Genomic DNA, 27097 nt, shown 5'->3' on the forward strand with positions numbered 1-27097 from the left:
GAAGCCAGCCACGTGTTGTTAGCTCTGCTCCAACACAACCTACATTGTACTGGTTGTGTATCCTGATCACATGGGCAAGACCACCTACATCTGATTTGTTTTAGGCACCCTGGGTCGCTGGTTTCTTCAATTTACATTTCTGTTAAATTTTGGTTTTGTCCATTCAAATGAAGAGGTCAGTGAATCCAAAGCTCAGGCTTCAGACTCTTTTTTTCCTACTCTTAGATCTTTATGATGTCAGAAAAGGGGATATTCCTCATATGGTATATGAGGTGTATGGTCTCCAGTTTGTGAGGGACAGCCAATCAGAAGAAAGGCTGAGCAAATAAAACAACTTATTTCAGACAGAGGATGAAATCAGGGGCCTCAGGTCCAGCATGAGATTAATAAGGATTATTTTGAACTGTGAATCATGCTAAGCTACTTCAGTAAAAGTATAGGTCCACATTTACTTATCGACCAACCCAATCTTACACCGTTTCTTCAGACTGACTAAAGAGACTGACCTTAATTCTCTTGTGAAGTTGTGACTATTCCCGCACGGCCAAACCCTCATAAGTGGAGACGAGGCGAGACAGAGGAGGTGCAAGATTCAGCGAGAGAGGAGGTACTCCAGTTCGAGACAGGTGAGGACGAGGATGTGAGGGCATGGTGGTGAGTAGCAAAGATTCCTGAGGTGTATCCAAAGAGAGCAGAAACTCTTAATCCGAAAAAGAAAAAAAAAAAAATGATGTGTGCAATCAAATCAAAAGCAAGCTGGCTCAGCTAAATACAGGCACAGTTCCAAAGTAGGGCTGGGTACCTGTGGAACCTGCACTTCAAATCTGTTACCTCCTAAAATAATCATGCCAGGTGACCTCTTTTTTTTTTCTTTTTTTTTATCTTGTTAATCTGATTTTTCTAAATAGAATCAAACAACACAATTTATTTTACAAAAGAACAAGAATACGACGCGAGAGTTTGATATCTTGGGTTAAATATCAAAAAAGGTGTCATTAGCTGGTACCCAGCGCTAATCCAGAGAGATTTCATGATTCAAATTAAGCTCGTCAGCGACAGGTATTTACTCTGCTGATGGCTGACACGGCAAACCAAAACAGAAAACAATAATAATAATAAAAAAAAAAATCACTTTTAAGGACAACTTCATCATCATGGGGTGGGGGGGGTGGGGGTGGGGGGTCGTGATTTTATCCCACTCTCATGAACATCTGAAAGAGGAAAAAAACAAAAAAACTGGCAACAGGAGGAAATAAAAGTCGACACTGAGAGAAACGGGGAGGAAGAAGGGAGAAAGTTGTGGGGAGCTTTTTTTTTTTTTTTTTTTAAACAGTGTCTATGGCCATGTGTGTGTGTCGAGGCTTCGCTGACCGCCGCCAGCGAGCTGTTTGGATGCGACGAGGAGCCGAAGGTTGTGGAGGAAGTGCGAGCGATGACCGTGAACAGGGAGAGAGGGACTAATTTTTAAACTGTGTCCATCTGAACTGAGGTATACCTGGTTGAAGGAGGTTTATGGTTTTTATCATCGTAATGCTTGAAAATGGACCCCCCTCCCCATTCCCCCCCCTTTAAAATAAGCTTGATTACCAAGTTGTCTGGGTCCATAATACACTATGTACAGCAGCATTACACTATAAACATTCAGAAGCCGTTGCTTATTGGCAGAACGATAGTCTCCAAAAAAAAAAAAAAACCCACACGAGAAAACAGCAAATGTATCAAGAGCCGGGTGCTTGTCCTTTTTTTTTTTTCTTCTTTTGTTGTTTTTTTTTAACACTAAAATGCACTGAAAGTTTCGTGAAATTTCTCAGAAGGATCTTCTCCGCCCAACTACATCTGTGTGTGTGTCTGTGTGTGTGTGCGTGTATATAAAAACAATACATGATCAAAGTGTCCGTTGAGTGTCGTCGTCCCAGCATGTGAGCGCTGTCGCTTGGTAAAACATCCTGAGTGAGTCCGCTCAGGATGGCAGAGAGTTCAACGTTAAAATCCTCAGGCACGCATATCAAAATGAGGTGGATGTCGACTGATGTGGTGAGGCGGGCGCGGGGCGATTCCTGAATGCGAGCAGCGGCCCGCACTTAAAGGAACGGGGGGGGAAAAAAGACAAAAAACACAATCAAAGGGAAAAAAAAAAAAAAAAAAAACCCACAAAGCCGACCAACCAGGGTCAGCCATTTATCCCCTCGTGTTGATCCGTGTTTCCGCTGGCTCATCCGGAGTCGGCCGATTGGCTGATCATAAGCTGGACTCCTTGGGCGGGAGGTCCACGTTTGTCACCATGGTGACGACAGTGACGATCTCCTCGGGGCCGATGACGGGCGCCTGGCGCTGCATCTGTCCGATGCGCTCCTCCACGCAGCCGGCAGACAGGCGGGCCTCGGCCTCGTGGTCCCAGCAGTCCTCGATGGTTTCGCAGAGCATGGCCAGACCCTGAGGGACGAGTTCAGAGAACCATCAGGCTGCATTAAATATTAAAGACCTCGCAGAGTTTCTACCAGCAGAAATCTGTGGAACCAGTTTGGATTCAGGAGACACACACACCCCCTCGCTACTTTTAAGATTAGACTTGTAATTTTTTTTTTTTTTTTTTTAAATCTTAATTTTGTGAAGTCACATTTCAAGATGCATCCATAGACAGGTCTCCCCTGAAGGTGGGGAGCCGGATATAAACCTGCTGCCTGTAAGTAAGAGACAACAATAATAGTCATAATGAACTAACAGACAAAACTAAGTTTTACCAGTATCCATTTTCCCAGTACTTCAAGTCTCAGAGAAAAGGTCAACCACACATGCTTCAACCATGTTCAGGTATTTTACTCTGTGACAGACCTTAAGGTGTTTTTCCAGGAGTGTTCCCTCCACTAAGCTGAGCTCGAGCATCTTCTGCATAATATATTTAATCAGTCCTCTTCTGTTAGCTCTGTTTGCTTCTTATTTAACGTACACTGTGGAGAGACCTCCATTCGACTGTGCAATGAGGTACGACCTACACATCAGCTCTGTATATGCATCAGCAAGAACTTTAAATTCTGTCCCTCCTCCTCTACGGGCTTGATGCACTTTTCAAAAATGAAGTCTTAACTGAAGGTACCTGAAAAAGTCGTGTTTTCTACAACTAGCTGAAAGTTATCAAAATGTTCAGCGTCCAGTTGTGCTGGTACAAACTCCGCGCCAAATGCCACCCAGCGGAGTATTTGTGCATTTCTTTTAAAGGCACTGCAGTCCACATAGATAATTTATCTCGATAGCTCTCTTGAAGTTTTTTGGTCTCCCGATAAGATGCAAATATTTATTCAGTTTTGCTCTAAATCATTTTGCGTCACAGTGGGTGGTCACACCAGGAAGTCAGAATATGCAGCTGTGCAGCTCTGCAGTAATCCTCCCCCTTCATCCTTTACAGGCAGTCGTAATGTCTGAAATCTAATCCTTGGGTTTGTTCCCCCAGATAAAAATTAAAATCATCCGGTTCCATTTGTTCAACTGAAACCTTCCTTTTTGATAAAGCTTACGGATCCTGAACCAGCCTTTAGTTCTGCTGCTATAGGCTCAGGCTCTACAGTCAAAGAAATAAGCTCCACAAATAATAAAGCACTACTTTTAGGGATTTTCTGACAAGGAAAATTCAGAGACTTCTTTAAAACAGATCGATTTCCACACTCTGCTCATTTTTTCATGCATTGACGGGTGAAAAAGAGCCAAATGTGTTCATTTAATCTGTGGAAATGAATGTAAATTGACCTCAACTGTGATCAACTTGGCCAAAAAATATTTTTTCCCCCACCATAACCGCATCAACTTTGTCCTCTCTCTCTCCCATTGTTATTTCTCCTCGTCTCTCTTTCTTCTTCCCCTCACTCCACTCTGCAGGTTGCAGGTGAACCCCCCCCTTGAGCTGGAGGTTTGAGGTCTTTCACTCAACCCAAAATGATCTCAACCATACATGCACAGGAGGAAACGATGGGCTGTGTAGTTACATTTCTAGAGGTGTATGTTAAGATATGACACAGGTTTCACCGAAGGCGTCTGACCCACAGCGTAGCTTTAACAAAAACTAAACTTACTTGCTGACATGTTTGATATTCAGTAGCTGTTTTCAGACCTGTTCTGCCCTCTCTGGCATCTTTTATGAGGCACCAAATATTTTAAAAAACACTGAATGAATGAGACCGTCTCAACAAACACCGCCCTCATCTCTCACCGTGTGTTTCTGCCAGCAGTCTCGCAGGCAGGGCCGCAGTTTCTTATGCACCACCACTTCCTGCATGTCCTCCAGCGACGGGTGCTGACCCACCTCCTCCTCAAAGGGGAGCATGTACTCGTCTACTGGACCTGGAAACGTGCGCACGTGCAGAAAATTTTAATTCAGATGGAATAAATAAATAAGGCAGTGTGGATAAAACGTGGCCGCGGCGCCTGTGGTCTCACCATCAGCAGCTGTGCACCGCGACGCCAGCTCCCACAGAACGAGGCCGAAGGCGTACATGTCGATGCGCAGGAAGGAGTCCGCGCTGGAAGTTGATGGCGCCCTCCAGCACTTCAGGAGCCATGTAACGCCGTGTTCCCACCTACATGTTCCAAACGGGAGGTCAAAGGTCAGCATCAGCGCAAATACATGAGCACCTAATTAAGCAGATGTGCAAAGTCTCTGCCAATTAAATGTGTTTTTACTACTTTATTGTGACGTTTTTGTCCAACTGCCACAAAAGGAAAAAAAAAAAACTTTCAAACAAATCTTTCCAGGGCTGCTTCAAAGATTTCTGCTCTACGCTGCCACCTAAAGGAGACTTCAAATACTGTCTCAAGGCAAGAATAAGAGTCACTCTTAAGTAGACATATTATGGTTTCACTTATTTTCTGATGGAGATGAGAAATAAACCTTTAACTGTGAGCTGTACCTGTCCATGTGTGTCTCCTGCTGATTTTCCTGCCTCAAACTTCAGTGCAAGGCCAAAGTCAGCGATGCAGGCTGTCAGGTTATTCTTCAGCAGCACATTCTTACTCTTAATGTCCCTGAAAGAAAACAAGACAGAGCAAATGTAAGTTCAGTTCAGTCAAACTGCTAACAGCTGATTTTTCCACAGATGTTCAGGCAGTGTACCTGTGAGCAATGGAGGGCTTGTGCCCGTCCTTATGTCCTGGGATGTCTTCGTGGAGGTAGGCAAGGCCACGGGCTGCTGACTGAGCGATGTGGCAAAGCTCGTTCCAGGACACCACGTTGGCCTTCAGGTAGTCTGTCAGTGAACCCTGGTGAAGGAGAGCGAAAGGAAAGATGGCTGTTACTATGAAGGAAAAACAGAAACAAACTTTTCCGAATACACTATTATTGCCAAAAGTATTCGCTCATCTGTGTTCACACACACGAAATCCAGAGACATCCCATTTTTAATCCACAGGGTTTATATGATGGCGGCCCACCCTTTGCAGCTACAACATCTTCAGCTCTTCTGGGAAGGCTTTCTACAAGGTTTAGGAGTGTTTATGGGAATTTTTGACCATTCTTCCAGAAGCACATTTGTGAGGTCAGACAATGATGTTGGGTGAGGCCTGGCTCACAGTTGCCGCTCTAATTCATCCCAAAGGTGTTCTATCAGGTTGCGGTCAGGACTCTGTGCAGGCCAGTCAAGTTTCGCTCATCCATGTCTTTATGGAGCTGCTTTGTGCTCTGGTGTGCAGTCATGTTGGAACAGGAAGGGGACATCCCCAAACTGTTCCTACAAAGTTGGGAGCATCAAATTGTCCCAAATGTCTTGGTATACTGAAGCATTAAGAGTTCCTTTCACTGGAACTAAGGGGCCGAGCCCAGCTCCTGAAAAACACCCCCACACCATAACCCCCCCTCCACCAAACTTTACACTTGGCACAATACAGCCAGACAAGCACCGTTCTCCTGGCAACCACCAAACCCAGACTCATCCATCAGATTGTCAGATGGAGAAGCGTGATTTATCACTCCAGAGAGCACATCTGCACTGTGCTACAGTTCAGTGGCAACGTGCTTTACACCACTGCATCTGACACTTTGCATTGTGCTTGGTGATGTAAAGTTTGGATGCAGCTGCTCAGCCATGGAAACCCATTCCATGAAGCTCTCTGCACACTGTTCTTGAACTAATCTGAAGGCCACGTGAAGTTTGGAGGTCTGTAGTGACTGACTGCAGAAAGTTGTGACCTCTGTGCAAATATGCCTCAGCATCCACTGACCCCACTCTGTGATTTTACATGGTCTACCACTTCGTGGCTGAGTTGCTGTCGTTCCCAATCACTTCCACTTTGTTATAATACCACTAACAGCTGACTGTGGAATAGTTGGTAGTGAGGAAATTTCACAAGTGCACAGATATCATCCTGTCACAGCACCACGCTGGAATTCACTTTCACATGTTGGTAGAAGCAGTCTGATTGGAACACCTGGATTCAATGATTTGGGTGGGTGACTGAATACTTTTGGCAATCTGGTGTATGTTTAGACACCATTTTTTAGCCATTATTTTGGAAACAGGTGCTACTATAAAAGGAGTAGCATCATGATCCTTAACTGACCAACGGCATTTTTATTTCCCTGTAAAAAACACCAAAAGGACTTGAATATTGTTGAACTTCACACGTAAGAAAACTGAAATAAAGTATCTCAAAAACATGCCCTCTGCCTGCTGCTCAGCCCACACTGTACACAACCCCAACGCCCGTCCCCATCATCAGGCTGCTCCCTCTGGGCTGGAGGAGAGATGGTCCTAAAAGATCTTCTTAACCATGAGTGATGGAAAGGTGGAGCGTGAGGTGAGCTGGCAGATGACGGAGGACGAAACAAATGTTATAAAAAAGTTCAAATGTTTATTAAATGAAATCTAGAAATGTGTGATTTTACTAAATATATCCAACAGTCAGAATGACACTAAAAAGTTATTAATAGCACATTAAAGGTTGATCTGCAGTGTGAGAACAGTAATATCTCTAATGGATGGAAATTCACTGAAGCTTCTTGTTTTTTTTAATTTATATTCTGTAGCAGATTCCGTAAGATAAAACAATTATACGCAAGTTTCAGTATTGACATTTTTGAGATGATTATCGAAGAAGAAAGAACTTCTGGAGCTCAATAAATCCCCCGGAGGGCAATAAATGACATTTACAGCCTCCAAGGCGTCCTCCTAAAACCACAGCAAAGTCTGCCAGTCGCCTCTGTCCCCGAGCCAACTTCCCGGACGCTCATTGTTCTCTCTGAATAGCCGAGCTCTGATAAAACTGATTCCCTGAGCTCCCTGATGTGATCACTCGCCCTTTGTCTGTTTATGAAGAGCGGCACTTGTGTTCATTTTAAATATCAAACTGAAACAGTCAAAACGTAACTGTAGATTTTAGCCTTCAAACCCTTAAATTTAATTGTGATTTTTTTCCCTCTGTCAGTAAAACTGTGCTCCAGATGCGAAATAATATGAATCAGAGAAAATTAACCTCAATTATTTTTACACAGAAAATCTCTTCAAAGTCCTCAACATTTAATTATAAATACATAAGAAAGAACAGCAGGTGTACCTAATAACGTGGCTGGTGAGTGTATATTAAAACAAAAACCTGTGCAAATGTCCAAAATCACCAATCACTCGATAAATTAATAATTTAAAGACAAACTCTTGATGAGACTCTTTGGTTTATGCTTTCGGTCCTGCTGCTCTCGTGCCCTCATTAAGTGTCCTTTATAACAATGAAACCCCGACACATTAATTTCCCACATTTCTTATATTTCATACTTTTTAATCTGTATCCCCCTTAGTGTTTTTCTTTTGATGCTACACACACACACACACACACACACACACACACACACACACACACACACAAAAAACCTCTACGAGCTTTGCTGTGCTCGCACAATGACAATAAAGGTCTTGAATCTTGAATGTCAACATAACACAAGGTCACCAGTGAAGGCCAAAGGCAAACGCAGTTGTATGGAGTTACCACTAGAGGGCAGGCAACTCCCAACACATCAGTTTGGCTTGTGTGCGTGCTTGTGTGCATATTCTGAGTGACGGCTTTTAATATCCTCGCAGGGGAAATGCATGAAAAGATATAAATTACAGGGATTCTGTTTTTCCAGAGCGAGCCGCTGCACGTACACAGCTCCACATCATAAAGCTGCTCAGGTGGATCAAGCATCCAGGCACGAATCAGCTGCGAAGGAAACGCCAAACTTTTCAACATCTGCTCCTTTTAGGTTAAAGTTTACAGACGTGTGCTCGCAGAATAATTACAGTTTTAAACCTCCTGAGCTCACTCCACTGCAGACTCGAGCAGTTTTGCGAGAGATGCACTGTTATGGAGAGAAATTTGCCTCTCAAGTGTCACAGATGTGAATGATATGATCCACAAATGTGTACAGTGATATTTGTGTGAAACTTTGCATGCTTCAATCCACACACAGATGCAAAGCATTTTGTGCACATGTTAAACTATTTTACATGTGCGTGCACCCAAACCTGAATAAGCAGTGATGATTTATGCACAATATTTTAAGTTCAGCTTCACAAATCAGATCATTTTTGCTTTCAAAAAGCTTCCTGAGCGTACCAACACCTAAAAATATTAGTGCCTCTCTTTTTGCTCGCTTACAGATCCTTAAACGTGTGTGCACGAATCGCTTGATACGCACAGATCGCGTCACATGCCAACACTGCCAGCCTCGCACAGATCCACAAATGTAAGCTGTGTTCAAGTGCTAGTGGAGAACTGGGACATCTGGGCTTCCTCTGCTCGTCCTGTCAAATAAAGCAACGTTTCTTCTTCTAAATAAACACAACAGCTCGTCCCTCCTCTGCTAGAAAACACGCAGCAGCACTGGCAGCGTTTAAAGCACGAAACAAAAGACTAGGACTGTGTGTCACATTTGCTTTTACAGTTCAGCGCTGTGGAATAAACTAAACACACAATCCTAAATCTGACTGTTTCACTGTAACAGGAACAAACCATTATGAGCTTTATGACTTCAAAGCACTTCAAGCTAAACACATATTTGTTAGATTAAAATAGCTGAGAGCAGGAAGCTGCTGACTTGGTGGTGAACTCAGAGGACACAATGTTAGCCTGCTGTTATCAGAGAGAGGCCAGATTAGCATCAAAGTGTTATTCCACATTACCTGGATTATATCTGTATTCAAAATATACAGAGATTAGTTAGCATAGATTCACTCCAGAGGATGAGCCACAGGGACGTGCAGCCACGGTGTTCCCCCATCTGCAGCTGAGCACTGACTGACAGACACCATGTAGCAGCAGCTTATTTAAGCCATATATTAACCTCCAATTACACATTAATTACAGACACTACTGTTATTTAGAAAAAGAAATGTCTGTTTATTTGAAAAAATGTAGGACCACAGAGGAAACCCAGATGTCCCAGTTCTCCACTAGCACTTAAACGCAGCTTACATTTGCGGATCTGTGCTAAGCCAGAAATTTGTTTCAAAATCCCACGTTGGCATGTGACGTGATCTGTGCGTATCAGGCGATTCACGCACACGCATTTAGGATCTGTAAGTGAGTGAAAGGGATGTTGCGTGTATTTTTAGATGCTTGCACGCAGAAGCAGCTTTTGAAGGCAAAAATGATCTGATTTATGAAGCTGAAAATTGTGCATAAATCATCACTATTTACTCAGGTTTGCATGTATGCACATGTAAAGTAGGCCTCAAAAGTTACACACCAACCCCTGCACACCTTTGTAAATCTCAGTGCACGCTTGTGGATCACATTATACACATTTGTAACACTTGAGAGGCAATTTCTCTCCATATATTGCAGGGGTTAAAGCCTCACCACCACACCCACGAGCTTTTAATTTTTCCAACCGTCATTCACGTGAGGAAGGCTCCTTAAGCACGCCGATTCAAATCCTCAGTCTGGCTGAGAAATTTTGGGCAAGCGAAGCGTACAAGAATCGCTCTCCACTTGGCTGGTAATGACCCTCAAAACACAGAGGCACGTAAGAGTCCTGAATACTACAAAAACTGCAGCATGGAGGGTGAGTGGAGCACAAAAGGGGGCTAAGGCAGCTTAAGCCCACTTTTCTCTGCACAAAAAAGAAAAGAAAGGAGGAAAAAAAAAAAAAAAAAAAAAAAAGGTAGCACGAGGCATATTGTGACTATAGATTAGATCTTAAGGCACCAAGCAAAATCGATCAAGTGTGAAAGTTTCACGCATGTTTCCCCTCTTTTACAGTGTTTACAACTTTGTTAGATGGCCGGCCCTGGAGCTTTTTAGATCTGTGTGTGAAGAAAGAAGGAAAAAACAAGCTTGACAAGAGACACTAAGCTCAGCACATCGCCGAGCTTACATGAACACAAACAGCCCAGTTAGTGGGAGAAATCAGGTGGGAAATCAGAGAGTTTGTTTACATGTGCTGTAGTACACTGTGTCTGAAAAACAGAGCCGCAGCGCTCCATTTAGAAATGTTTGAAACAAGACTCATGACGGTATTTCTAACCTCTTCTTCCACTGTGGAAACTTCTGTCTTAAACACTTCACTGACAAGTACACCCGGCTATTTTTTTTGATGAGTTTGTGTTGATCTTACAAGCTGTTGTTGCAGGGTTTGAGTGGCTGTCAGGTTAAATCTGGATTCAATTGTACATTATAAATTTAAGAAATATAACAACAGACAGCTGCCTGGATATGGATATATACATATATGGATAAATGCCAGTGAACACTCAAATCCCATCACAACTTATTGGTACTGTTTAAAAATGTTCTAAAATAAAGTTGTGTTGACATCCAGACCATCAGTTGAATATCTTATCTGGGTACCAATAATAAAAAGCAGGGATTAATACCACAGACTGTACATAAAAGATGGACAGAGCCATCATGACATCACAGATGGGGCTGTAGACAAGCATTTTAAACCCCCAAGGTTGGCCATTAAAGCTGTTGCTGTCTTGGTTTTTCAAAGGCAGAAGTAACCATATTTTGTGGAAGCTTGTTTCTCTGCAAATCAAGAAAATTTTTTGGTAATTCATAAGTCAAAAATTTGGGTTAGTATCTTAAAATTTTGATTGAACTCAAAATTTCAGATTAGTATCTCAAAATTTCAATCTTATTAATTAAATTGTTTAAAACATTTAAACAATTTTTTAAATTTGACTTATTCTCAAAATTTGGTAACTCAAAATTTCAGGTATCTCAAAAATTTTGACTTAATTCAATATTTGTTTTAACTTGTGTAACTCAAAATTTAGAATTTGTATTCTGAAATTTTGACTTTTAAGAAACAAGCTGAATGTCATGGCACATTTTTTTAAGATAACTTAAATTTTTTGACTTCTTTTCTTTCCTGCCATGGTGGAAACGAGCTTCCAATAATGTCTGGATTAGAGTGCCAAAGCGCAGAGTTATTAGCTAATGGTATCAAGCTTGGCTATAAAGCTGCATGCATGAACAAAGACGGAGACTAGAGCAAATCAATGAAAATGACACCAGAATTTTAACCAACAGTTAAACTAAGATAGTTGGCAAAAACAGCACAGAGGGATCAAGAAGAAAACCCTGTAGATAAATAATGAAGACTGACTAATGCCAAATATAAACAGTTATTAAAAAATTCACCTCCCTTACAGTTTTCATTAAGGACCAAACCGGCTACAGAGACCAAAGCTGCTTTGTGTAGTAGGTTGTAAATATGTGTATTTCTGCTGTAAAGTTGGAGATTTTAACATGGGAGTTAATGTGGATTGACACACTTCTGTAGCCTCCAGTGAACATTAGAGGAGCTGCGGTTTTAGCCGGAGGTGCCCCTGTGACCATACCTGCTACTTGACATATGTAACAGCACTTTTTATTGTAATGAAATAAAGAGAGCACTTAAGATGCATACCCCAGAAAAAAAATGAAGGGCATATGCACATGTAGGTAAAGTTTCAGGTTCCAAGGCCAATAAAAACAAACCAATTTGTTGCGTTATTCGATGCGTGTTTTTGTTTCTTTTAAATAAATGCCTACTGTGTATTTCAGAAGGACCCCTTCACCATATTTGGTCTTATTCTTCGGTTTACCTGCTCAACTCATGAAGTTCTTTTTAGAGCTAAATTATTGTGTATTGATTTAAAACATCCCTCAAAGCCTTAATGGGCCATCTTCCAAACTCATGCAGGAAGAACAGTTCACTGAAACTGGGTTTGAAAAAGATCCACAGTATCTCTATAAATACTTGCATACAAGCGGCTCAAGGATCAGTATGAAGCTCAGATCGTTGACCCTGGAGGTCTAGACGTCCCCAATGGTGTAAAGGTGGATGAAGGAATGAGAAAATGTGCAACACGTAGAGAAAAATCAGGGGAGTTTTTCAGAAAATGTGGCAGCAGTTACCAGTCCGATCGAAAAGTTAAAATCAATGGTTTGTTATTGGGCTTGTGAACTCTGTCTACAGCCAAAGAAGATGCAGAAGTCTAGTTTCCCCTCGTAAAACTGTGGTGGCATGATAGTTCTGGTTGCTTTACACAGTGACTGTAACAGTGTAAAATGGACAAAAACAGACAAATGAATGCTTAGAATTCAGTCCGGCCCTCCTATAAGTGTATTCTACATGTGCTGCTTGAGTGCAGTCCGGCTGAAAATGACTCAGTAAAGAAAAGAATATGCATCTCTGCAGCCCTGACAAGCGTACCTTGTCGTGGTAGGCGGTGATGAGCCACAGCTCCAGGTCCAGGTTGTTGTCTCCTCTTCTCCACGCCGATAAAGTGGAGGATGTTTTCGTGCTTCCATAGCCGCTCACAGCTGTAGATCTCATACTCGTTCTGCCAGAGACAGCTTGTCCTAGACACGAGCACAGAGGCAGAGATGCAGATGTTACTGATGCTGCCGTGGCCACCCAGTCGACAAAAAGTAAAGGCAGGTCACGACTAGTGTTAGAAATAAGCATACATAATAACAAAGCTGCTGTTTTTAGTCTGTTCTTTTATGTTCTAGTGCCTCATTGGCTTTTACATCCTGACTTCTTAATTTTTGATATTAAAACAGCTCATCAACAAATGAGTTAGAGTCCAGACATTATAACACTTGGCAGCCAAATAATCCTGAGACAACTCCTTAATGATAGGCAGCTTGCACATAAAACACATCTTTGTTTATCAAATGGTCAGAAACAACAACCAGAAAGACATAAATTATGAGGTTTGCACCAGAAAAGCTGTTAGGCTGGACGAGAAAATAACAGCATTTAGAGAAAAACGACATGTACACTTAAAAAAAAAAACTCAAAAAACAAGGGGCTAAAAATTAAAATGCACAATTCTGCAGTTCCTCTAACGGCCACTAGGGTCAATCCCCATAGACATCCATGTAAAATGTCCAACAGAAACAAAGAAGTGTGTTTGCAGCAGTGATCAGCTGATGTAACGATGGTAGCTTTTGTCAGCCTCGTACCTGGATGGGGAAGATCTTAACGGCCACATATTCGTTCAGCAGCTGGGCCTTCCAAACGCAGCCGAAGCGCCCCCTGGCTTTCACCTCGATCAGCTGCAGCGGTTTGTGTCCCAAAATGGGGGACGGGGGTGACGGTCCGGATCCTGCAGAGATAGAGGAAATAGAGACAAAGAGAGTGGGGTTGTTATTCTTTATTCTTTTTTTTTGTGGCAGAGCATCAAAATAGCCCTCGCTTCCACTGAAGGTGACCGGGCTTTTGGCTCAGCAACAGGCATGCCTGAAGGAGCTTAGGCCAGCAGAATCGCTACAGTCTTCACATCTTAAATCTTACACCTCACATTTATAGACTGCGGCGCCTTTGTGCTTTATTTTATTTCATATTTCTGTTGTTTCTAAACTGGGGGAAAGTCCGCTCTGAGAGAGCTGCATGTTTAAGTCCAGCCTCCGTATTACTGTGTGGACACAGCACACCGAGCGGGTTCGCATTCATTCATTTTAAATTTCAATTAAACCCCCTGAGGGGCTGCATTTGCTCGAGTTTACAAGAAGCGGGATTGCAAATGGAAGGTTGCCAGTTTAAAAAATCCAGCAAGCAAGTTGAGGAAATGTGTGCGCTGTTGGTGGTGGAAAACCCGAAAGCTTAACCGCTGAGCAAGGCACACAAAGAACGAGGCAAGGGCTTAATTACGGATTTAATAAAAACATTTAAGAGGCAAACGTGGCAGGTCGGACCCATGCGTGCGCCGTGCGTTCATGCTAATCCCACACAAACAAAAGTGAAAGCGAGTAAAGCCAAGTGTTCCAAATCTAAAGTAGGTTAAACACAGCTGGTGATTGGGATTAAGCTGATCACTTTCACATGTGACTTCACAGAGGAGGACAGAGTGAGCAAGGATAGCGAGGCCAAGACAGAGAGGGGGGGGGTTAAAAAGAAGCATGCAGTGCTGGAGTCACATTTCCAAAGGATAAAAGGTAGAGGAGAAAGACTAGCACATGACTGATGGCATTTGATGAAACCAGATAAGCTGCTGTAAAACCTCGACTTTTGCTGCATGCCTCTGCTGTCAGTAAGAAAGGAGAAAAAAAAAAAAAAAAGGAGCTTTTTTCCCCGCGATGTTCATGTTTTCACTTGAATTGAGAGCTTACAGGGTGCCTGATAAGCTGCAGCAAGTTTCAAGACCCCGAGGCCTGCAGGATCCTCTCAGACGCACTGATAATATATCAGAGGTGCACTCGTGTCAGTCCGAGTGTTTTTCCAAGCTAACGCAAAGAAAGAAAAGGCCTCTCTTTTGAGTTACACAGATGGAAGCACCACTCTAACCAATTAGGTTTGTTTTTTTTTTTTTAAAAAAAAGGTGCATTTCAGGGCACAAATATTCCATTTTTTCTGGATTTACTGTTCAGGTTTTGGCATACAACCTTTCTTAAAGGCAAACATGAGCCAGATCCAAGTCTCACACCGACTGTGAAAAATGAGCAGAGCCAGAGAAGCGTTTAAACAGCAGCAGCAGTAAAAACGGCAAGGAAACGGCTACGGCATTTTACCGCCGGCCCCTGACGAGATTACCGCGGCTACAGGAGCAAACTGTATATCCTTTAGTAACATTTATGGGTTTGATTTGTATCAACATGAAATTGAACTCTGGCCTTTAGTGCACACAAAAACAAAGCGCTACTGTGGGGCTGAGAACGAGCGCCTTTAAGTGCATTTTAGTAAATCTCATCGTTTTATTATGTTTTCGCAGCTCGAGACACTATTTGAGAGGGTGGAGAAAAAAAAAAAAAGTCTGAGAGTAGGATTTAGAAACGGAGGAATAAAATAAAATTAACCTTGGCTGGCTCTCATTGCTGAAGTTAACTTTAAAGTAAAGGAAAAGACACTTCGCTGGGAGAGTGACAGATTGCACGGTCAGTTCACAGAAATATTTTGCATAAATCAAATCATTTTTAACTAACTATAATTAAATCTATAGATGCAGGTAAAGTAAATTAAATTTAATTTGTTTTATTTCTTCTACACCCACAACATATCCTTGCTCTGCTTCATAAGTATTCAGCCAATCTTGTATTAATGTTTCTGCACTCCGCCACGGTGGATTTTAAATCAAACGATCATAAAGTGATTGAAGTGCAGACTCTACCTGTAATTCGAGGAGTTTAACAAAAACTATTGCATTAACCGCTTCAGAAATACAGCCATTTTTATACACAGTCCCCCAACAGCCACTGAAAAACCTATGGACTGTTATTTTAGTGTCTGAAATGAGGTTTGTAACCATCTTGATGGAGCAAATAAGGTACCACCAATGTTTTCCACCCAGCCCACATATCGTCAGGGGCAATGGTTGGCTTTACACCACATGACTGTGGGCGCCGTTCCATTACTGTCAGCTGTACAGCCCAGTGGAAAAACGCCACCCTTACTGCTTCCACGGGAATTAAAGAGTGTAAGTAGTAGCCAGGTGCTGCTAATCAAATGCACTTGATTAACTGATCATTGGCGAGTGCGAGCACCTCTATAATAGCAGAGGTTTTGGCACTTTGTTGGTCTGGAGCGTTCAGGTGTGTGTTAACACAAGGCCGCAATCTTCCCAGGAGCGGACATTCCAGCAAATGCAGTCCAGGGACAGACCATGCAATGCTCAGAGAAACTGCAAAACACCCAAAGAGCTGCACCTCAGACTCTACAGGCCTCAGTCAGCATGTTAAATGTTAAAGTTCAGGATGGCACCATTAGAAAAACACTAAACAAGTTTGACTGCCAGGAGAAAGCCTCTTCTCTCCAAAAAGAAGATGACAGCTTTGCAAAGTTACATCTGAACAAACCACAAGACTTCTGGAACAAAGTGGAGATGTTTGACCAGCACCAAACAGCGTATCAGCACAAACACCTCAGACCAGCCGTCAGCACGGTGGTGGAGGGGTGATGATTTGGGCTTGTGTTGCAGCCACATGACCTGGATACCTTGCAGTCATTAAGTCCACCATGAATTCCTCTGTATATCAAAGTATTCTAGAGTCAAACTTGAGGCCATCTGTCTGACAGCTACAGGTTGCCCCTAACTGGGTTATGAAACAGGACAACGATCCCAGCACAGCAGCAAATCTCCAACAGAATGGCTAAAAAAAAAAAAGAAAAGAATCAAAGTGCTGCAGCGGACCCAGTCAAAGTCCAGACCTCAACCTGACTGAAATGTTGTGGTGTGACCTTAAGAGAGCTGTGCATATTCAATGAACTGATGCAACATTGTACAGAACAGTGGCCAAAATTCCTCCACAACAATGTGAGGAACTGATAACGTCACACAGAAAAAAACATTACTTCAAGTTAATGCTGCTGAAGGTGGTGATAGCTACTGAATAATAGAGTGTATTAGTTTTCCACAGGATTGCACAGACCGTCCTATGATGCATGTCAAACGGCCTTTTCTCCCGGTCTAACCTGCAGGGATCACATTTTCAATCTGTAGTATCTACAAGTGTGCAAGAAACAAAATGAAATAATGCTGCTGCCTCTTTTGGAAGATCTATGGCTGCCCATTTCTTCTGGGCAGTGTGAGGGGAATAGAGGATTTGAGTGGGAACTGGTATGTTTACTTAAAGCCTTTTCCCTCTAACAGAGAGCTGTGAGGCAGACCTGCTGTCTGCACACTGCTTTCACACCAAATGCCAGCCAAATGACAAGGAAAATTACCCACCACGGTGCAGAGGTTGGATTTCAGAGGGCCCCGAACAGTCTCAAGATGGCAGCTTCAAAAACACTTTTAAGAACACATTGTACTGACCAAAATAACCAATCTATAGATTCACACAAATGTTTCTCTGCATCTGTTCTTAATGCTCTTCTGAAAATATAGGCATAACTCTCAAACTTTCAATGAGGAGGATCAGCTGGATTCAAACTTTCTTTTAAACCAATCATTTACTTTACTTGGTCACGATTGGAGAGCACGTACTGTATTCATCATTGACTGACCCTTACTCATTTATTAACTAGAGTCAGGATTTTTCAGGCTGTTATTTCAGACCTTTGTGCATAACTGAACCTGACAACCCCATCATCTGGTTGTACAGATGGGTTAAAGAATAACCAGACAGAAATCTGGTTTCTCTCAATTTGAACTTTTAATAAACCTCCAGCAGCAGACTGGATAAATGACTGAAGTTGTATCTGTTCTGATGTGTAACAGAAGATCACTACTACAGCAGCACATGCTGCTCCATGAAACTTAAATATACCAGATGAACTGGTCTGTCTTGCTTTGAAAGTATCTGCTCAGTGTTTTAAAGCAGGTTTCTGTTTAGCAGTAATACTCATATTTGGCTCCGTCTCCTATTGTTAGCGTGGGCTATATCTGATTTATGTCCCTGACCCATTTAAAGACTCCATCATGGTCCTGCCTTAATCCAGATCTTGCAACTGTATGTGTATGTCTGATCTGTGTTTTGACAATGTGCGAGAAGAACAAGGGGCAGATCTAACTCAGGCTGATGGTTTTACTAAATAGAGAACACCCTGCTTTATTGTCCTTTGCGACTCTAATGGGGACCATAATTTAGACAATGAACATTAGAAGATTTAAAGTTGTGATTGAGACCATAAACTCAACAGGACTGTGCTTACTGAGGGCATAAATTCAGTGAGAAATAGGGTCATCTTCTTATACACTTTTGCATAAACCAGGAGTCTTTTTGAACCCACAGGAGTCGCCCCCTGCTGGCTTTCAAAAGAAAGCAGGTTTCAGGTTCTCCTAAATTGACTTTTTCAGACCTGGAAGCTACATCTATTTAAATTTCTCTTCAGTGTATGCTCCCTTTTTGGTTGCAACCAATACCAAGTCGTCAGAGGCCACACCCTGAAAGACTGTAATCAAATATGCCACCATAGAGTGCACATTGGTTTCAGACACCAATCTGAGACCAAGAATCAGCTTTATGACACCCCGATATCTGACAAGGTCCAGAAAAGGTGGGCTGAGGATTTGCATTTCTTTCAGGATTGAAGGACTCTTCTTTTGAGGATGAAAAAAATTTCTAGTACATCTATTAAAGGTAAAAGGGACCTATTTTGCAAATTTTCTATCAAAAATTATCTTGTTCTACTGGTGGGTGCTCATAATAAACACATTTAAAGTTTAAAATAATGAGGTCAGAATAAGCAAAAGTAAGAGTTTTTCTACTCTCGCCTTTGTATGATGTCAGTAAGGCAGCAAAGCCCCACCCACCTGCTGTTCAAACCTTCTGTTTGTGACGGGCAACCAATCATAAGAAAGTTTGAATGGGGAGGTGCTAAAAGGGCTCGTTTCAATAGAAGATAAAAGGAAGGGGCACTATGTGTTACTTTCAACTCTGAATCATGCAAGAGTATAAATATGGAACTGGAAATGAAAATGTCCACTTTAAGCTGGCTTTCTGATTATTATTATTCTCTTCATGGTGTCATTGATAAAATCCGGCTATAATACAAGGATGCAAGCACTATGTTACAAAATAATTTTCTAATTGGTCTCTAGTCAAATTTCTGTGTCTTTATTGGGCTCAGTGATCCAACACTTTAAATTCAGATTATGATTTAACAATAAAAGTATAACTGGAGGACTTGTTGTGTTACATAAGCTTGCAAAAAAGCAATCAAGAAGAATTCCAGTGCATCCATCGCTCTTGGCAGTATAACTGATTATGATTCTGTTCAGTATTTAAATCAACTCAAGTCGTGCATAGTAATTAGTCAGAAAAATAAGCTCCGGTACATTTTGTTCTGACTGAAAATTAAAACCAACCTGATTTGGTGATGATGTGGTCAACAAATTATCAATAAAAACCTGCATGGCATTAATGTTTCCCGTTCAGCCTCGCCTGCATCGTGTTACAGTGAAACTCGGAACTACGTGATGCTCGCTTTGTTGAGAAAAACTGATCACGGGAGGACCTGTTCATGTTCAAAATTCCCATGCCGGTCTATAAAATGTACAAAAACTCATTAAAACCTAAAGATACAAGGCCAAGGCAAATTCCTGCACATCCACTATGGATTTTGATGGCAGCTGTCTGATCAGCATCCGACACGAGCCTGAAGATGATCTGTCATTGCAGGTATTTTTTCTTATTTTTTGGAAACTCATCTCACTTCTGGGTTTAAGCCTGATGAGGCGGTCCAGGCCAGCCCGGCCCGGCCCGGCCCGGCCAGGCGTCCCGTGGGAGTCACCGGATCCCTTGTCCGATCGCAGGGCGCTGTGGCCTCAAATGGGGGCGCATTACACTTAGTCAGCAGACCACAGGAAACAGGAAAACAGAATCTGCTGCTTCACGCCATTCTTCCCAACCCTCAACCATCTCCTATGGCCTAATCAGGTTACATCTTCATCTATTACATCAAAATCAGGTCTTTCTGGCCTCATTTGGTTTGTCCTGGGTTTAGGTGCAGATAAGTGGATCTAAAAAACAAAAAAATAACAACAAACCCCCAGAAAACAAAATTCCAAGCTTGGTTTTAGGACAATGAGCAGTTATTCTAGCTAAAACTCCAGTATTGTGAGGTCATATCCTGTTGTTGACATGACCTTAAAGAAGTTAAAGCTGGGGTCTAAACTACCTGAGTTATTTAGTGAGCTGCATTTTTTTTCCCCAACAAGGTCTGGAGATGCATTTCGAGTGCAATTTGATAAAATTTGAGCCAAAGTACATTTGCAAGAGGCTTATGCTCCCCGTGTACTTCAGTAATTTATACTCTCTGACTTGAAAAATGTTCCAGAGAAGTGGCAAAGCTCCTACTTATGTAAAAGCGTATCTGTACTCCTCCTCAGTCTGCATATGAGATGGAAAAGCAAGCTGCAGTTTTAGTTTCAAACACCTCTGCCATCTCTGCATGGAAAAATGGTAAGCCATAGGTCTAAGCAGATACCATTCTGGAAACTGGGTCACATCACACACAATGTGTTACATAAACATCACAGGTGGACATTCATACAAAGAAAAATATAAAAGGGGGGCTGCATTCAGAGCCGCGTTGGCCATTTTCCACCATGCACAATGCATCTTCAGTAAGAACACAATAAAAAAGAAAGAAAGAAAGAAAGAAAAGCATCCACCCATGCAATTAATCCAGGCAAAAAACAAAAAGTTAACTGAACAAGACACAAAATGGTGTTCTGGGATTGAGGTGGAGAATTCATACCAAGCTCTGAACCCAAAAAGGAGGGAAAACTAACAGTGTTTCCATTTAAACTGCTCTTACCTCTACCATAATGTGAAAGGCGTGCTTGTTGAAAAGGAACATAAGAAGCAAACAGAGAAATTATTGCTCTCTTTTTTCAGTTAGTGAATGAAGGAGAGGCAGATAAAAAAGCAGGACATGATGGGTCAAGCCCTGAGTAACTTTTTGTTCCCCTCTTGCGCTCCAGAGCAGGGCTCCCGTTTGTTATCCCACACGGATCATGAAAAGGTTAATAAGCATGGTATTGAAGGCAAGATGGTACATTTTTAGGAACTTAAAATGATGCTGAAAATAGACTGAATGATGTATGAAAAGAACAGAAGATCACAGTGAAGCCAAACAAACAAGTTAACAGCAACAGCACCCTGATGTCAGACACACACAACTTTTCCAACAAAAGTCACGTAAGAGGCAGAAAGAGTCAGACCTTCAGCTGAGGAGCTCAACATGGAGCTGCAGAGAAATCAGACATGAGAAATATGCCTCTCTCAACTAACGGCTGTTTTTTATCTCGGACAAGGTGCTTATGTAAGTGGAAATAGGGCTGGGAGATCGGATCAATATGCCCAACGCGGTCTCACGGCAGTTTGTGAAATAATCATGAGTTGCTAATCTATCAATTCATGCTCCTGGATGCGAAACTTGCACTCTTATTTTTGTGGTCCTGAACATTTTTTTTCATCCGCCTGTTCTCATATGTACTGATTCATGCCCAAAAATTGAAAATTTATATTTTTGGAGGGTGAAAAAGGTTCATGGTGGAGCGGATAATTTGGTTGTTCACAGTACCTGGAGTCACGCATCACAGATTTTCCCTCCTCATTTATTATTGATTTAAAATATGTTAAGTATCACTGGAAACTCCTAAAATCTCAGTTTTAGGTGCTACAAACTATTCGGTTAGGTTTAGGCACTAAAAAGCTAGTTGGTTAGGTTTAGGTGCTAACAACTAACACTAGGTAACAAATTTCCACTTTTGTCTTGTTTTGGGGTTTAAACTGGTCTGTACATGTTAAAAAAAAAAAAAAAAAAAAAAACTAAAAAATTTTTTTGATCCCAAAACTGCTTTTGTGGATCAGACAATGATTTTACAAATGTGTCATTTTTCCTTATAATGCCACTTACCAATGGTTTTCATTTAGGTTTTAACCTTTTTTGAAGCAGTTTTCTCTTAAAAAATTGCCTATAAAATGGTAAAAATAACAACAAACCCTAACGGTTTACACAAATCAAGAAAAACTGTAAATTTTTTATTTTAAAAATTTGTTTCATAAGTTTCAAAAATAAATCCTTGTGTCTTTCAAATTTGTTTGTTTTGTGTCCAAAAATAGTAAAATTGGTATAATTTAGCCATTTTGGGGGAAAAGAAAAAAAAATCATTGTAAAATCCACAAAAGCAAAGTCTAACAGGAACGATGGATTTTTCTATTGCTTTACAATAGAAAGAGTTAGAAAATAACACCTGCTTGTCAAAGACAACACTGTTATATTGTGTAGTTGGTTAGCTTTAGGTGCTAAAAGCTAACTGTTACTAAGCTAATAGGTTAGTTATGAGACTTGGTATAGTAGCTTAATGCTAAACCCATTGCATAAAACAAAAACAAAGCAAAAAAACAAAACAAAACAAAAAAACTGGTGCTGCCTCTCAAGCAATATTTAGGTTTGATTTGTATTATTTCCTGTTTTTCACTCCACTTCTCTCTCTCCCTCCTCCCTCCATCCATCGAGTCCACCACCGTTTGAATTTTAGGTTTTTTTGTTGTTGTGAGTGCTCTTTTTTTTTTTTTTTTGTTAATTGAGTCAAAGCTGAGAGTTTTACACAGACAGTGAGTATTATTATGACAGACAAATGTAGCAATGGCTGATGTTAAGTACTGTAGAACAAAGCCTAGAGGTCTAAGGAACGTTTAAGGTAACAAGTCAAGTTAATTCATGGCTACAAGTTACTATGAAACAGCACATGTTCTCCTGAAGCCACATGTGGCCTCATTTGAACTCAAGTAAGCCGTACATTAAACCTTAAGAGGCTATGCTTTTTGGAACAACTTGACATCTAGAAATACTTCACATTTATATATAGTTTTACTCCTGTGTAATAACAGTGTATTTTATTACAAAATCAGAGTTGTTAATGACAAATTTCACGCGCAGGGGGCAACTGGGCTCTTTGGCGAGCCGGTGTTGACGCCCTGATTCTCTCAATTTCCTGGGTCATATGGGTCTTTTATTTTGCTGGTTTCAAAAACAAAATCCCAAACAGGTGATTCTGAGCAGCACACACAACCTAACTTGTTGGACTGAAATGTTAAAATACAGTCGAACCTCAACAAGAAGCGGCGCCAGGATTGTACTGTGTTTAAAATAAAACCCCTGGATGTTAAACAATCCCAAACAGCAAACATAAACTCTATAATATAAGAGTTCAGTCACATTTCAAAGGGCAGCTTCTGTGACCAAGGAAAAAAGAAAATAAAGGGCAGTAAAGCAACAATTAGGTCAATATCCCATCTACTTTCGATTTCTCTAACAGCACCTGCCAGCTTCATTTTTACACTATCAAATGAGTTAATAAGACACGCTGTGGAGTCCACTGATCCTTTAGGACTTCTTTGGAAAGCTGCACCCAGACAAACAAGATGTAAGTAGTTCCATAATAAAGCAATTGATGAGATTTTGGTCAGAATCGATCGGTGAGATGGATAGAGATGAGAAAATAGGGTCCACTCTGAAGAAGGGAGAAAAAAAAACAAAACAAAAACAAAACATAAGTCTAGCCTCTTTTTTAAGTGCTGAGCTCCAGGCCTCGTCGTGTGAAAGCTGTGGGTCTGTGTACTCAGACAGAATCAATTCCAGTTTGCCTCCACTTCGCACTGTGGTGTGAATAATGGAGGCTTGGTGGCAAGTATGCAGACCATGATGGACCGCGGCCATCATGACATAATGACAGAGTGCGACAGAAGGACTCTGGCACATGAAATTTTCTGCATTTCACAATGGATTTGATCTTTTTTTAAGGGTTGGGAAGGCTACTAATTAAGTAGAAAATCCAACATGTATTTTTTTGGATATACTAAACCCCCACCTCCATCCTGGTCAGATGCAAATCTGAAAGCAAAATGAGAAAGGAACGCAGGAGCTCCTTTTGTAAAACTAGGTACATTTTATTTCTGGTGCCTTGTGTTGTAAAATTAGAGAGCAGAGCCATGATAATGGATCCAATCACGACCATTAAGTGCGAACAATTACATTTGCACTGTGAAGACTGCATGTTTCATTACCTAGCAGAGAAAATGAATGGTGTTTTTCTTTAAATGACTAGAAGCTCCTTCCCTGAAGAGATGAGACTGAGCTCAATGCTGAAAAATGTGCAAAAATATCACACCACAAATAGAAATATTTGGGAGATAGTTTTCTGTAACTGTGGAACAGCCTCCCTGTTATTCAAATCCTGACTGAAAGCATACCTCTCTGTGGACCTTCAGTTTCAGGCTCGCAGTGTCAGTGGATCATCAAAAAATGGCTTTGTTGGTTTGGTTGCTGATGGTTTTATCTTTCTTTAAAAACTTTCTTCTATTGTAATTTTGATGGCTTCAGAAGCTGGTAATTATACTTCTCTTGTTTTGCTAGGTCTGAGTTCATTGGTTGGATTAAATCTTATCTCACAGGCTGAACTTTCTCCATCTCTATTAATCATTTCTTGTCAGAAAAGGCCAGGATCAATGCTGTTTGGCTTGAAGAGTGTGCTGACTGCTCATTTAAAGGAAAATAATGTTACCATTTGCATGGGGATGAGATCCAGTCAGTCTTTTCTTTCCAACCTTTCTGATACCTGTCATCAAGTCTAGTTTAAATTCGGTACCGTTAAATTCTGCCAAAACAGAGTCTCATGATTGCTCCAGATAGCGCCATACATAAAATCAAACAGTGCCATGGCTCTGTTAAATTCTTCAATTAAATCTAGCTCTTATAAATCATGGGATTGTCTGGGTCAGTTTCCTGTCAGGAAGCTGACTCGATCTTCAGTTTTTTTTAATCTAAGGAAGGAACATTTCTAAGTTAAGACTCGGCCCTTCCAAGGTGGAACTGGAGAAAACTGTTCATCATTGCTTTCATCTTTTCTCACTCTTAAATCCTGTTTACATCGGCGTCTTTAAATCTGTCTAAAATGCAGCTGCACATCTTCTAATTCCAGGAAGAGAGCTCACCTCGACATTTTCAAAATTTCTCTCAGATTTCTTGGGGTCTTTTGCCAATTTGGGGTCTTTTTTTTTTTTTTTTTTTTAAAGGAAAGCAAAGAGGAACTTTTACTTACTTGAGCATATTGACATTGCAGTTACTAATGCAGAGTAATTTTTTTATGCAGAAAAAATAGCTTTACCTTGATAAAGCCATGACTGTAATTGAATAAAAATTTGTATTGACTGCACAACCTTGCAAAGAGTCCATTTAAAAATTTGATGTATAAACAAAATAATCTAGGACATCTAGGCTTTACAAAGGCTACAGAAAATATTAGTCAAGTTTGACTAATATTGGAATTAAATACAAAGTTTCTTTGTCTTCAACTTACAGTGAAGATAAAGAAACTCAAAACGTATCTTGTTACCGGATGCTTTCCTTGCCTCCAGGCCGGCATATGTTGGTAAATCAGACACAAATGATAAGTTGATAAAAGCTCCTAATCATGGACTGTTAATAAAATATGTGACACCACCCTGGGGTTTGTGAAGTCCGTCTGCAAAGCCTTAAACTGAGTATGCTTTTTGTTTGGTGAGGGCCACCTGACTGAGAAACAGCCGCTAAAGAATACCCAGATTTTACTCAAACTAGGACGATAATTTACAAAAATGATCATGTTGTGTTTAAGAAACTAGCGACTAAGACCAGAAGCTCACCAGGAAGGTGCCTGTGGAGGTCATAAATGACAAACACAATTTGACTTCTTTGTGAAACCAAAGGAGTCGCCCTCTGCTGGCCATTACTGTATAATCCATCTTGTTGCAATTGTAACTGTTGCTATTCCAGCTGGCATCACATTCTGGCTGCTCACTGTTCTTGTTCTCGCGAACGGCCAGACGACATCTGCTGATGCAAGCTGCAACTTGGTGTCATTTCAGCTGGTCCTGCACCTCCTTTAATTTTTGAAGACACAAGTTTGAGTGGCGACACCTATTGTTCAGGAGAATACCTCACGCCCACAGTGCTGGCATAAATGGTACGGAGCTGTGGCAACGTCACTGTTTGCGTGCAAAGCGAGCAATGCATTGAGCATTAAGTGGACTGTTAAGTGGAGATGATACTTTCAGCTTCTGTGCGTATGCTCGGGTCCCAGTGATGTAAATTTCATCATCAGATGGTTAGCCCGAGGGTCTGTGCAAATTCGTCCATGGAGAATTTACATTACAATACACCAACTACGCATGCTTCCCAGGGGTGGACTTCAGGTGGACAGAAGTGTAACAGGAATGCCCACTCGGGCCTCCAGCTGTCCATGTCTGCAACAGTGTATAATCTCGGCTTTAGCGTCCCTCTTGGTGGTGCAAATGCAAAAAAAAAAATACGTAGTTCACGAGTGGGCGTTTGGTCTGAAAACACTTCTTGACTCTGCGATTCTATTCATGCTGTCCTCATTTTACAAATCAGTCCTTCAGCTAATGATCCATTAGCATTTCTAGCTGCAGATTCAGGGGATTTAAACACTCAGAGGGTATTAAGAAGACATATACATCTTTGTCTCTCTGGCTGGCTGTTCAGACTGCAGATGCTTGTTTATGATATAATCACATTGCTACTCGTTTTAATTAGAGATTCAGATTAAATGCGCACAGTGTGATGCAGAGCTCTGACATTTTACAAGATTAAGCAGTGTAGCTGGCACACGGATGCTGTTAGGGAGCGGGGAAAATGCTCCCAACAGGTATGATTAATAACTAGAACGACTTCCCGTGCACATAGGACGCTCTGAAATCCAACCAGCAACAGGTGTGGCCAATTTGTTGCTGTCACATTAATAATAAATGACTAAGAACAGCGCATTATGCTCGGGTGTAGATGCAAGCATGACCGAGCATAAAACATCTTCTGTTTTTGACATTTTCACTGAGTTGCTGAAAGCTGATATGAAACGAGGTGGCAGAAGTTTTCGCTTGATGGATGCCTCTTTCAAAAAATTCCAAACAAATTATTCAAATTTAATCTGACAAAGTGCGAACTGGAGGAAGATGTTGACAATTTCTCAATCGCCTGTGGACAGCTTTTGCATAGATAATACAGCACTGGAAATGTTCTGACATGCTTTTGCTTACCAGAGTTTGATGAAAAATGTGCGCTCGTATTAAACACGAGGAAACTTTTGTGTGGATGACTGCATTAAGAACAGGCGAGTCGGAAAAATATTTTTAACGCACAAAATTTGTACGTATTTTACGCATCCAGTGTGTAAAGGCCTTAAGTGTTAGAAACTTT

General features: G+C 41.3%; 2 protein-coding genes across 2 annotated transcripts in view; both read right to left on the reverse strand.

The window, feature by feature from the left end:
* Positions 1 to 1308: 1308 nt before the first annotated feature.
* Positions 1309 to 13448, reverse strand: LOC115798608 (activin receptor type-2A-like). The gene is given in 9 exon segments (XM_030755514.1): positions 1309 to 2433; positions 4202 to 4332; positions 4429 to 4507; positions 4509 to 4568; positions 4899 to 5013; positions 5102 to 5247; positions 12662 to 12712; positions 12714 to 12810; positions 13420 to 13448. Coding segments are annotated over 9 exon segments (903 nt in total). The 3' UTR covers positions 1309 to 2238.
* Positions 13425 to 27097, reverse strand: part of LOC115791030 (activin receptor type-2A-like) — a 63290-nt gene continuing 49617 nt past the window's right edge. Inside the window, exon 5 of the mRNA XM_030745116.1 lies at positions 13425 to 13562. Within this exon, the coding sequence (XP_030600976.1) occupies positions 13509 to 13562 (54 nt within the window). The 3' untranslated portion in view covers positions 13425 to 13508. The remainder of the gene's footprint in view (positions 13563 to 27097) is intronic.

The sequence above is a fragment of the Archocentrus centrarchus genome, chromosome 2 (assembly GCF_007364275.1).
Source record: "Archocentrus centrarchus isolate MPI-CPG fArcCen1 chromosome 2, fArcCen1, whole genome shotgun sequence".
In the NCBI taxonomy this organism is placed as follows: Eukaryota; Metazoa; Chordata; class Actinopteri; order Cichliformes; family Cichlidae; genus Archocentrus; species Archocentrus centrarchus.